Raw genomic sequence first — 14,591 nt, 5'->3', positions numbered from 1 at the left:
ATTTCTACAAAATCCATGACTTTACTCTGTATCTATTGAGATGACAGAGTAATGTAGAAACTATTGATTCAAAGCATTCTCGGAAAGCTTTTTTTAATCAAAGTTTGTGATGACAAAGGTGGAAATGAGAACAGAATACAATGCTCTACTTTCACTGAGTAAAGACAAATTCATGATACTAATTCAGGGTATAGCAATAACCTAATTATATGTACCTACAAAGGAGATTCTAGTGAACCAGTAAATTTTGGATATTATATAATGCCTTGAAAACATGAACAACATGTTTTTGGGGTAAGTAATATCTATGTATTGGCTGAATGAAAAGTAAATATTTTCTGCATATTAAAAATGGAACAAGCATTTTTTAATAGATTGTTTAAAATAGGATAAGGCAGATACTTTTGGCATAAAACTGAGGTAATGGCAAAACAGTGTAATATAAGTAAAAATGTTATTTGCATGTGTAGTATAATAATGCGCAAAAAATATGCAAAATTGGTAATATGTTTCAAAGGTTCAAGAATTTAGCATGTATTAATGGATTGGTGCATGACTTTTTATTCACAATGAGGAATAGAGGCATTGTTTTAGCAAGATGGTGCATGCCTAAGTGTAATCATTATTAATTTCTGCCCAGGGCGCTGTCTCACTTGGTACAAATAATTATAGTGCATTGTATGCCTGAATGTGGAGTAGATGTGAAGATTGGGTATTTAATTACTACTCGAAAATGAACCAATCTTAGTGCATTGCTCCACAGGGTTGACGCAAAAAAAATTCAAATTATATATTTAATTTTTTTAAATTTCAGACTGTTTGTTTTGGACACAAGGAAGTCTAACACTATTCAGTGTTGAAAAGTGCACTGACCTTAGATCAAAGTAACCCAAGTTCATACTTAGAAACTTCGCGCGTAAGATAAGTGATGTCGCCAGGTCTGAACGCTGTACCAGCATCAGCTGAATTCATATACGCTTAGAGAGCACAGGCATGGAATATTCCAATCTGTGTGTTATTAATCTATGCCCAAGTTGCTATGATTACAAAATTGTGTTTTGAAGTGATACATTCAGTAGTTTATTAAACTATGCATATGATAGAGTGGTTCTTGTCTACTTATACAAACTGCTTACTATTGTAAATTTCCAAACATAAGACTTATGTAAGAAAAAGTCTTATTATGAAATGGACTGAGTTTTGTACTTCTCATGTTTCTGTAACTTGCATCTTTTAATGCAATGCCACATACGCAAGAACTTGATAGTTTCACTGCCTGTTTTATTTACAACAGCCATGTGAAATTTCCAGTAGAATTATTCACAACACTACGTTTCAAATCCAAAAAGTGTTGAGAAATTTTGTTCTCATATTCCATGAATATTGAAAATTAAACATTTTGTAATTGTAGTCATGGTAGTGGATGTTTGTTATACTTATGCCATCAATTTCTCTTCATCCCATTGTAAAACGTCCACTTCCATTTTTCAATATATTTAATTTTCAATCAAGTTATTTTGCCATTTGTGACATGGTGTATTATTAGTATGTTATTGTTAAATGAATAAAAAGGATGTATATCTTTACCAGCTTGGTTAGAGCTCCCTGGAAAAAGAAATAAAATAAAATAAAACATAAAATTGAATGGTAAACATGAGAAATCAAAACTGGGTCAAATGATTAATTATGATTACATAATGGTATCAGAATGTTGTTAACCATTACCTTAAGTAGAAAAGTATTTCTTATTATTCACAACTTAATAATAAAATATTAAAATATCAATTTCACCCATCACATCAATACATGGCAGATGTCTAGAAAAATGAACTTTCTGATTTCTTAACCAAGTTAAATATATAATAAAGCTGCTTTTATGATTTAAAGTGACTCCTCACCCAGTGATGTTGAATGTAAAATAGTTCTTTTACATGACAAAGTACCAATGCCATATCGTTTTCTTCATTTGTTCATCATTATCTCTAAATTAAGGCTTGTGGCAACTACCATGTTTTGGTATAATGGGTCATATATGATATTATCTTAAGAGTACAAGTCATCCCCTCTATTTCTACAAAAATATACTTTTGCAAGTTCATGTGATATTGATGTAATTGCTACAAGAAAATATAAATCCATCAAATTTGTTTCTAAATATTGCTTACAATCCCAAGTCCAGAAAATTAAGGAGCTAAGTGTCCCATATAAAAATTTGTTTTCTTGCATCTTATAAAATTGTACCCATTGAAAAATACTACTTCTCTGAAGGTGTTGACACTTCCTGCAATTTTTAAATACTATCCAATTTAGGCCACTTCATATAATTATAATTGAGTGTTTTTCCAGAAATGTGTCACTACTGTTATTTGTTTTATAGAAAACTTATTTCTGAATTTTCTGAAAACAGGAATAAAAGCAAAATCTATAAAGATGAAATATTACTTCCTGTATTACACTGCAACTGCAGAAAGAAAGGTCTGGCAAACCCTTTTGTACATACACTCAAATACAAAAGTCACAAACTGTGTGCATTTCCAGAATTTCTTACAGATGAAAAATGATGCAATATAAATATACTACTATGCCATAGAAATTGGCAAAATATTTGACAACAACTTGAAATTGTGAAGAGACGCTGATGAAATACATGCATCGCTGAGCGAACGTACATGCTTACGCCTGTGGTTATTGACCTTTGATGGAGACAGTGAAATATCTTGCAGCAATATGATTGCAACTCAGCATTGTGGAAAGGAAATCACTTACTCATTGTAATATGGTTCTTTTAATTTGATCAAATTATATAAAGCTACCTTGCTCATTTGAAGTTCTTTAGATGTAGGGGATTTTACAGTTGTTGCAACTGGGTGTACAGCAATTATAAACAAATTGGATTTGATTGTGAAATGCTTGTCCTGTAGCACATTTATAAATTGCTTAATAAAAGCAGCACTAAACTTTGTATAAGCTTTTGCCAAATAGCAAAGCAAAGCATTTTGGCTCTTAATTCAAAATTAATCACTGAAAGGTGATTAAAAGGGGGTTGAACCATTGAAGGTCAACATTTAAACACTTTCAATTAGTATGTTTCTACTGGGCACTAAGTTGGTAGAATGAGGGAAGGTGATACAAGGTAACGCTGGGTAGGTATCACCATATCAGACCAAGTAGAAGAGCATCAGGTTCAAAATACCAGTTGATGCTTTGTAACATCATCATCAACAGTCATACATTTTGAACTGGTTTTCTGGTTCCATGGTAGGTTAAAGATCACTGTAGTACATTACACAAAATGTGTTTCCTGTACTTCCTGTGTATGCAAGAAGCAAGATACATCTTTTGCACACAAGTGGAAAATACTGGTTTACCGGGAATTGGTTTTAAGGAACAATTAGCACACAGGGCATACATTTAACAGGCTTGATTTGTTGCAGCTGTACCTTGCTGGCTCTTTCAGGGCTGTAAGGTCAAGAAATATTGGGGCAGTCATCAAGTATTGGGGTAGCTCAAAATAGGCCCTATGTACCGCCTGCTCTCACCCTGCTCCAGGTGAAGCTTCAAATACTTGGGAACAACACTGTGGTAATACAGGGTGCTCAGCAGAAACATACCAATAGTTTGCTAAATCAGTTAAGATATAAATTTAAACTAAATTAAGATTCTAATCCTGGCTATAGTATTATAAATTTAAACTAATTTCCACAAATAAGTCAGCAAAAAGAGTGTATTGAACTTTGAGGTAAGAGCCTTGATGCACACTGTGTGTGTGTCATCATATGACAGCTTGAGAGGTGCTACACATGATAAATACTCACCTATTTCTTCTGAGAAGCATTTGAGTTGCACTTGAAGTCGACCACTTGGTTTTAAATCCAGCTGCATCAAGAACAAATAATGCCAAATAGATGTTAGAAAAAGGTTAAATATTGGTATTGTGTACACATTGAATTACAGAGCTACTGATTAGAAACTATAGACCACATACTTGTCAATTTTCGATGATAAATGATAAAAATTATATTCTCTTATAATAAATTGATGTTTCACATATCAAAAGTCACATTTCTTCTTCAGCTGAACATAGTCTTAATAAGAAAGGTACCCTAGAAAACTAAATACATGTATAGGTAATGCCATAAAATGCACACATTTTAAGCTATTTTACAAGTCTTAATTTAAGCAATTAGTTAATTTTATCTAAATAATCATATTTATAAACAATAAGTAAACGCAAGAATGCATCTACTGCAAAATGGCAACAAATGCAGATATGATGTTCTTGCACTAAGTCCACCACTTGTAATATTTAGCTTTTTAATTAATTACATTTCATGATATTTCATTATTAATCCCACTGAGCATAATGAAAGAGCAGGTGAAATTCACACCATGCTTATGATTATTAATTATACTAAATGCAAGGTATACATGTATACTGTTGACCATTCATATTTCAGTATAGGCTCTTTGATAATTCAACACTGTATAAACATTAATTTCAAATAATTTCAAATATATTGAAAATCACCCCTGGAGCTTGGAATTTAACTCACCAAATCAATACCTCTGAACATCATTTAAGGTGCAATAACAAAATTTATTATTTTTATAACTGAAACGGAATGATCACTACAGGTCATTCACTTCATAGTCATACGTTACTTAGCAAAAAGTGTTCTTGCTGTCCTGTATGTGAAACCCTCATTCAAAGAGAAAATCGTTCTTGAAAATTGAAGAATCCCGAAGTAGTCCCTTTTTTTTATTCTTTGTAGAACATAATGTATCTCAAAGATTCCCCATCTAAAAGGAATCAGTATTGTTCTTCAATATTGCAATTTAATATTCAATTTTACAATAATGCAATTTCTTGTTGTACCCTCTACCTAATTCCTTGGATCAGAAAAAATACAAAACAGAATATTTTCAATTATCAAGCTAGAAAAAAAAAAGCTCAAAGCATGAGTATCCAAGTTAAGATATGTCCACAATAAACAGTTCTTTTCTTGTGTGCACCGGAAATATAGCAATCTACAGATGCGCAGCCTGAAGGCAGCCGATTCAATCTCTTAGATTTGATATCTAAGATTACAGTGTGGTAATGAGCATCATAAATAAACCCAAGATTTCCACAGAAATTAGATTTTGCTGAGTGCTTTTGGGCATTGTGAGAACTCGTAGGCGGAGTGTGTTTTGGCGAGCGTAATTTCACAATAGCATTTCACTCCAGTATCTTGTTTCTAGGAATGATTTATAAGGGATAAGATACTCTTCATGTTGCACATTTGGCACCTACCTAATAGTGAAGACAACTGACAATAGTAAGTTTATTAAATTGAAATATTTTTGCTATATTACATTTAGAACCTCTATCCTACCTCAGTCTTGGCTACCAACTACCTAAAAAAGTCATGTGAAAAAGAAACACAAAGGTACTTACAACCTTCATGCAAACTACCAGTCTGCCAAAGAAATGTTAGCTAAATGAAAAGAACTTCGCTAACTTACAAACCTTCATGTTTCATGCATACTTACCCATGTACTTTTGATGTCGCCATTTGTGCCACACATTTTAGCTAAGTCATGTACTTTCATACTACATTCACACAGATACTTGTTTGGTTTGTTTTTGATGATGACTTGGATGACACGGCCATCGTAGAGATGTGAATCAAAGCATTTGTTCCAATCTGGGAATACTGTCTTCCTTCTCTGTACAAGCTGAGTACCTCCACCTGTCAAGGGAATTGATATATAGCATTAAATCTTGTACATAGGAAATATTGACTTCAAATTATAAGAAAAAAGTCCCTTTTAGTCAAATCAAATAAAGAAATTCCAAGAAATCTGTGTGTAAAATGGAACAAACATCATTTGAGGCTAGGGTATCCTCATTTTGGTTTACCATTAATATGAATTTTGTGAAAGTGCTTTCATGCATGTAACAACTTGTAACTCACATGGGCTTTCATGACTGCTCAAGAAAGACCCATGTAACAGTTCAATCTTTAATAGAACGATCTACTTTCAAAAACAAGTCTCCCAAGTTAGCAAGCAAAAGGATGCATATTCTACTCATTAGATCACATTGTAATTCTATACAGAAAACAAAATTACATTACACATTGATGAGTAAAATTTGCACTGACTGTAAAGTGAGTGCTTTTTATGTTATTTGATTAGCCAGTTTTATTTCCATGGAGTTTCAACAATACCAAGATAAAAAATATATCCTTAAAAGATGTTAGAATCTCAAAATTGGGGCACATTATTGACCTTATATGCTTTCCTCAAGTCCTATCTACTTGTCTGAGTTACCTCTAAATGGTCAATTGTAACTTAATTCCCCATTCCATGTTTTCGGAGCATGAACCATGACGGACCCTACGGATATCTCGAGAGATTGCTTAATCAATACTCCTCTCCAACCAAACGATTGCCATTTCATGATATTCAAATTGGTAGTGCTGCACCACCATTTTGCACACACCAAAATCATTAGATCCTTTAAGTGCATCTCTGGTGAACATTATACTGTATACAAAGTTACATAGAAGCCAATAGCACCTGTGCACCTGATGGCACACATTACATTACTATGGAGCTATTGGCTTTCTATCCATTTCAAAAAGTATAACTATCTGGGAGCAGCAGTAGCCTACATTTCACTGTTGTAAGGCATCTATAATGACTTCAAATGAGGAATACTGCAACAGCTACAGTACATGTGATAATCAAAGAATACTAACTGCCTAAAACATAAGGATGCTCACTAAAGATGTTATTCCACTGAGACTATAACTTATGAAACTGGATCACTGGTTGTCCTGTGCCAAATCAGATATTGATATCCTTACAAGTCTCTGTGTAAAACAGGGAACCATACAACAGGGAACCGTACGTGATCATACAAGCATGAAATTAGGTAACTAAACCCCATGTGCCCTTTTCTTGTGAGGCCAAGGTTTCATAATTATAGTTACCAAGTCTAATTGAGAACAGTTAATAGTTTTGAAGGGAATATGCTATGGGAAATGACTTGAGCAGGAGCTTGCAGTATATTTTAATATAGTGTGCAGAAGTTAAAAATTTTGTATATATATTACCTGCAGGAATTGCTTGGAAAAGGCCAAAGAGAAGGTATGATGGCTCTTACAATGATTGGATAATGTTATACTGCGTGGTGTCTAGAGAATTGCAGTAACAATGTATGCTCTTAGATGTTCTGGCTCTTACATTGATTGAATACTGTTCTATTGTATGGTGTCCAGAGGATTGCATTGACAGCGCATATGCTCTTAGATGTTGTGACTCTTACATTGATTGAATACTGTTCTAATGTATGGTGTCCAGAGGATTGCATTGACAATGCATATGCTCCTAGATGTCCTGGCTCTTACATAGATTGAATACTGTTCTAATGTATGGTGTCCAGAGGATTGCATTGACAATGCATATGCTCTTAGATGTTGTGGCTCTTACATTGATTGAATACTGTTCTAATGTATGGTGTCCAGAGGATTGCATTGATAATGCATATGCTCTTAGATGTTGTGACTCTTACATTGATTGAATACTGTTCTATTGTATGGTGTCCAGAGGATTGCATTGACAGCGCATATGCTCCTAGATGTTGTAGCTCTTACATTGTTTGATTACTGTTCTAATGTATGGTGTCCAGAGGATTGCATTGACAATGCATATGCTCTTAGATGTTGTAGCTCTTACATTGATTGAATACTGTTCTAATGTATGGTGTCCAGAGGATTGCATTGACAATGCATATGCTCTTAGATGTTGTAGCTCTTACATTGATTGAATACTGTTAGTATGTATGGTGTCCAGAGGATTGCATTGACAATGCATATGCTCTTAGATGTTGTAGCTCTTACATTGATTGAATACTGTTCTAATGTATGGTGTCCAGAGAATTGCATTGACAATGCATATGCTCTTAGATGTTGTGGATCTTACATTGATTGAATACTGTTCTAATGTATGGTGTCCAGGGGATTGCATTGACAATGCATATGCTCCTAGATGTTCTAGCTCTTACATTGATTGAATAATGCTACTGTATGGTGTCCAGAGGATTGCATTGACAATACATATGCTCTTAGATGTTGTGGCTCTTACATTGTTTGATTACTGTTCTAATGTATGGTGTCCAGAAGATTGCATTGACAATGCATATGCTCTTAGATGTTGTGGATCTTACATTGTTTGATTACTGTTCTAATGTATGGTGTCCAGAGGATTGCATTGACAATACATATGCTCTTAGATGTTGTGGCTCTTACATTGTTTGATTACTGTTCTATTGTATGGTGTCCAGAGGATTGCATTGACAATGCATATGCTCTTAGATGTTGTGGCTCTTACATTGATTGAATACTGTTCTAATGTATGGTGTCCAGAGGATTGCATTGATAATGCATATGCTCTTAGATGTTGTGGCTCTTACATTGATTCAATACTGTTCTAATGTATGGTGTCCAGAGGATTGCATTGACAATGCATATGCTCTTAGATGTTGTGACTCTTACATTGATTGAATACTGTTCTAATGTATGGTGTCCAGAGGATTGCATTGACAATGCATATGCTCTTAGATGTTGTGGCTCTTACATTGATTGAATACTGTTCTAATGTATGGTGTCCAGAGGATTGCATTGACAATGCATATGCTCTTAGATGTTGTGACTCTTACATTGATTGAATACTGTTCTAATGTATGGTGTCCAGAGGATTGCATTGACAATGCATATGCTCTTAGATGTTGTGGCTCTTACATTGATTGAATACTGTTCTAATGTATGGTGTCCAGAGGATTGCATTGACAATGCATATGCTCTTAGATGTTGTGGCTCTTACATTGATTGAATACTGTTCTAATGTATGGTGTCCAGAGGATTGCATTGACAATGCATATGCTCTTAGATGTTGTGGCTCTTACATTGATTGAATACTGTTCTAATGTATGGTGTCCAGAGGATTGCATTGACAGCGCATATGCTCCTAGATGTTCTAGCTCTTACATTGATTGAATAATGCTACTGTATGGTGTCCAGAGGATTGCATTGACAATACATATGCTCTTAGATGTTGTGGCTCTTACATTGTTTGATTACTGTTCTAATGTATGGTGTCCAGAGGATTGCATTGACAATGCATATGCTCCTAGATGTTCTAGCTCTTACATTGATTGAATAATGCTACTGTATGGTGTCCAGAGGATTGCATTGACAATACATATGCTCTTAGATGTTGTGGCTCTTACATTGTTTGATTACTGTTCTAATGTATGGTGTCCAGAGGATTGCATTGACAATGCATATGCTCTTAGATGTTGTGGCTCTTACATTGATTGAATACTGTTCTATTGTATGGTGTCCAGAGGATTGCATTGACAGCGCATATGCTCTTAGATGTTGTGACTCTTACATTGATTGAATACTGTTCTAATGTATGGTGTCCAGAGGATTGCATTGACAATGCATATGCTCTTAGATGTTGTGGCTCTTACATTGATTGAATACTGTTCTAATGTATGGTGTCCAGAGGATTGCATTGACAATGCATATGCTCTTAGATGTTGTGACTCTTACATTGATTGAATACTGTTCTAATGTATGGTGTCCAGAGGATTGCATTGACAATGCATATGCTCTTAGATGTTGTGGCTCTTACATTGATTGAATACTGTTCTAATGTATGGTGTCCAGAGGATTGCATTGACAATGCATATGCTCTTAGATGTTGTGGCTCTTACATTGATTGAATACTGTTCTAATGTATGGTGTCCAGAGGATTGCATTGACAATGCATATGCTCTTAGATGTTGTGGATCTTACATTGATTGAAGATTGTTCTAATGTATGGTGTCCAGAGGATTGCATTGACAATGCATATGCTCTTAGATGTTGTGACTCTTACATTGATTGAATACTGTTCTAACGTATGGTGTCCAGAGGATTGCATTGACAATACATATGCTCTTAGATGTTGTGACTCTTACATTGATTTAATACTGTTCTAATGTATGGTGTCCAGAGGATTGTATTGACAATGCATATGCTCTTAGATGTTGTGACTCTTACATTGATTGAATACTGTTCTAACGTATGGTGTCCAGAGGATTGCATTGACAATGCATATGCTCTTAGATGTTGTGACTCTTACATTGATTGAATACTGTTCTAATGTATGGTGTCCAGAGGATTGCATTGACAATGCATATGCTCTTAGATGTTGTGACTCTTACATTGATTTAATACTGTTCTAATGTATGGTGTCCAGAGGATTGCATTGATAATGCATATGCTCTTAGATGTTGTGACTCTTACATTGATTTAATACTGTTCTAATGTATGATGTCCAGAGGATTGCATTGATAATGCATATGCTCTTAGATGTTCTGGATCTTACATTGATTTAATAATGCTATACTGTATGGTGTCCAGAGGATTGCATGGATGATGCATACACATGCTCTTTGATGTTCTGGCTCTAATATTAATTGAATAATGTTATACTGTATGGTCTTCAGGATGCTCTTGATGTTCTGGCTCTGAGCATTGCATTCAAAATGCATATGCTTGCAGATGTTGTGTCTCTCTTGATATGTTGTAATATCAGTCTATGGCAATATAGGCCACATTGCACATTTGAAGCAAATGAGAGTGAATTTATAATGTAGGGCAGACCAGGTGAATTTACACTATGAGCACACAAGAAAGCGAATTTAAACATGAATTTTCAGTCACTTGAGTTATTTCTGTAAATTTAACACCACTACTAACACTGATAAGCTGATTACAGTTCTGTAATTTCAATACAATGTCAAGAAGCCATGCTAATAATGGATGGAGTTTCTTCATATTTCAAGTAACATTTTGGAAAAGAAATTTGTTTCAAAACATTAACCCTATCTAACAGCCCCACACAATACCATACAACCTGGATGACACCCCTTCAGATGGAGGAGGAGGTGATGCAGTAACTTGTTGATGATGATGCAAGAAAATGTAGACATAAGAATCTAAGGGCCAGTTTCTCAAAGCATGTCTTATTGGCCAGGCTTTCTAAACCATCAGGCTTAAGTCCAATTAGTGATTAGCCCTATATACCAGTTTTCACATTATTACAATTTCACATTATACATCACCTAGAAAGATAAATCAATAAAATGGATCCTTATTGGTAGGGCTAACCTGCTGGCCTAGGAAGCCTGACCACTAGCCAAGCTTTGAGAAATCAGACTATGAGTGGTGCTCCTTTAAAGCTGTTTCTTATTATGTTGCGATTGTCTACAGCTTCAATAGCTTAGTGATCCACCACTGTTTGATCTTTTCCCTGAGTAATAGTATACACTTTGCAATCCAAAGTAAAGACGAATAATCCATAAATAAAGCCAGTTCAAAGCCTTGATTTCCCTTGATTCCTTGTGCATGACTAGATCAAATGTTACCTTGACAATCACAATATTGACTCAAGTGAAATACAAGTCTTGTAAGTTGAATGGGATATCATACTAGTGTACTAACCAATGTAAATATATAGATAACCAACCATCACAGAGTGTTCAATGTACACACAGAAGAGATAATGAGAATGGTGGATCTACTAGCAGATCCAGATAATTCCTGAGGCTGAACCCTCATAAAATAGGCCAAAATACATGAATAAATCAGTGTCTTTTGAGATATATCAGGAAATTACAGCCTTTCAGTCTCACTGGCCATTTATTGCATGTGGCCATTTTTCAAATCCTACATAATCCAGTTTTTTTGGTTCAAGGAGAGTAGTGGGTAACACCTCAACTAATCACCATTATATTTATGTTCTAATAATCAACAGGTAGTTCTAAATATGATTTTGTATTATATTCATTACTGCATGTGGCAAAAAGCTATTGCACAGGTATATGAACAAATACCACAAAATACATCATCCATAATAATTGCAATAAAAGGGAATTACTTAACATGGTTGAACACTGTCAGAACAAACCCATGCCATGTGTATGACCTGTATTTTCTCTTCAATTCAGGTCACTTGCTGCTGAGTTGCTGTTGCCATAATTTTCACTTTTATCTCATGCATACTTCTTCTTCATACATGCTGTACCTCAATTTATGAGTATTATCACACAAGATTTACGTGCACAGTTTACCTATGCATGATTTTGGAACCTAGGATTGCTTGCAGATATTAGAACTGGGGATGGTCCCTCTTTTCTTTTCTGACACTTCCGAACCACAAAACGTTGCACACACACTATCTATATCTGCACACGTTAAGCAGTGTATAGGGGAGAGAAGAAATTCTACAATTATCATATTCTGCAAAGTAACTAAACATAATTGCAGGACTTCCAACCTTAAAGGAACATTTTGGGAGAAAGGGAATTCTCGCCTAAGTCAAGCCCAAGGCTCATATTCTTGCAGATCATTATCTCCCGGCCAGCAGCGCAATGCCTGAACCGCTAGACCACCTCACCCTCTTATGACTGTAGCATTACAATTAAACTCTTTTATCAAATTCCAGAATATATACATTCTAAATTCTATTTAAAAAATCCCTGATCCAAAACTATGCATGATTTTGCTTATTCAAATTTATCTTATTAAAATGTCAAATGTGGTCATGAAACGAAAATAACGTAAAAGGTTTTCAATTTGGACCTTTTCACTTCAAGCAGGGATTTCACACTTCCAACTATTAGCACCTTCTCCTGCATATATGATTCTCTTTCTTAGCCACCCTATGAAAAATTCATAGAAGCAAGCCTGCAGAAATAAAATAATGGTAATGGGTTATTAAAAACAAGTCAAGTGTCTGCTTTGACAGTCCATTATGTAAATACTTAATAATATTATTGGAAGCATTGGCTCCTTTGAATTTGGGATAACATAGTGTAAACAACAACAACTAATGCTTGTTAAAGTAGACACTATCTTTTCACTCTGAAAAATGTCAGACACCCATATTATTAGAGATGCATTTAAAACACCCCATTGCAATTTTAGTGCAAGAAAAATCTATTTTCTTCACAAAATTATTTTTAAACGGTCCTCTTTTTGGCAAAACTGCAGTCATAGCAAAAGGCCTAATTGTCACCTCATGAGCTCACAGTTTATAGTCCTAAAGTGAGAATATTATCATGAGACAGCATCTGTATACAGTTAAACTAATAATAACAATTTCCTCATTTTATTTTGTGGATGTTATACTGCAAGTATGCTATAATATTGAAAATTGTTCCTGATTGGCTGATCAAATCAGGTCCCAAGCTCCTGATTGGCTATCAAATCAGGAATTAAATAAATGCTCATTGGCCGATGCATCACAAGCCCAGTCTCTTTCACAGTACTTAAAGCACACATGCAAGAGTGAAAAAGGTAGGGATAACAATTTCTGAAATACTTACTAACCTGGTGACCTAGTTTTTTGGTCTCTTGAAACTAAGGTGGTAATTATGGTAGGATGAAAAATGTCTTATGGAGTTCAATCCCAATTCTAACGAAATCAATACAACTAATTATAGAGTATAATATAACATAGAAAAGGAAGGTATTTGAACGACATCTGCAGTAAATCTCTGAGACACATTTTCCAACAGGCCTAGATAAAACAAATAGGGGGGGAAAAGGTTGATCTGAATTGGGTTACAATGGGATGAAGTCACACATGTTTTTTCTCATTTTGCAACATTCTGTAAAGCAACCTATTTCACACAAATAATGTATATAATATTCATTGCCTGTTATACTTCTTTCATTGAGACAGATCTATTTAGCTGTTAAGTAGAAATTTGGTCGCATCAATTTCAAGCAAGTAGGCCCTACATTTTAACCATTAATATACCGTCAATATACAGCCACACTCAATAATCCCACGCATGCATCTAGGGTTCTCCCTCCTCCACCAATTCATCTGAGGATGCCTTTATAGGTCATTCTTTGCACCTGTCTGCTATATTTTGTTTACATTATCAACACTGAATGTAATGACACTGTCCTGACAAAAGTATGTAAACTTGGCTGACAATTTGTATTGTATTCATAGCCTAGATTTGCAGATAGACATGCATGGATAAGTGTATGAAGGCTATCCTTGCCAATGAGAGTACCGTCAAATTTGTGTGTCACTCATGGAGAGTAACATTTTTTTTTAAAGCGCAGTGATTTATAGTGCGTTATACACAGGCACAACGCCTTAGACAGTGACCCACAAACCTCAGCACACTTTACAGGTTGTCATTGACCACTTCTGCCCTAAATCATTCCATAAGCATTTAACAACAACACAGGGACCTTGCAGCTTCACACGCTAAACATTCCACAAATGACCTAAAAAGTTGCAACCAGGATCAACTCCCTGAGTTTCATACAGGTTACAAAGTGTACCTCGGATTATTTCATTATGCGCCCTGCAAACTTGTCTATGTGGAATGAGTGGTCCCCAAAACACTCACTAAGCACTGTGTGCACAACGCTAAATGTCATTCCATCTCCCCATATTCAGAGGTACACTATTTACCCTTCAGCTGCATGCTTGAGCAACAAACAATATGGTGGATTTACCATAGC

The 14,591-nt window shown here is 35.0% G+C and overlaps 1 protein-coding gene across 6 annotated transcripts in view; it reads right to left on the bottom strand.

The window, feature by feature from the left end:
• Positions 1 to 14,591, bottom strand: part of LOC140149254 (protein kinase C delta type-like) — a 245,718-nt gene that overhangs the window by 46,159 nt on the left and 184,968 nt on the right. For 5 of the 6 annotated variants that reach the window (XM_072171491.1, XM_072171492.1, XM_072171493.1 and 2 more), the window contains 3 exons: positions 5,533 to 5,732; positions 3,816 to 3,876; positions 1,588 to 1,605 (listed from right to left, as the gene is read on the bottom strand). In XM_072171491.1, the coding sequence (XP_072027592.1) occupies positions 1,588 to 1,605; positions 3,816 to 3,876; positions 5,533 to 5,732 (279 nt within the window). The remainder of the gene's footprint in view (positions 1 to 1,587; positions 1,606 to 3,815; positions 3,877 to 5,532; positions 5,733 to 14,591) is intronic. The other variant, XM_072171497.1, reaches the window with a different exon arrangement.

Source organism: Amphiura filiformis, chromosome 3 (assembly GCF_039555335.1).
Source record: "Amphiura filiformis chromosome 3, Afil_fr2py, whole genome shotgun sequence".
NCBI lineage: Eukaryota > Metazoa > Echinodermata > Ophiuroidea > Amphilepidida > Amphiuridae > Amphiura > Amphiura filiformis.
This window is presented reverse-complemented; position numbering and strand designations above follow the sequence as displayed.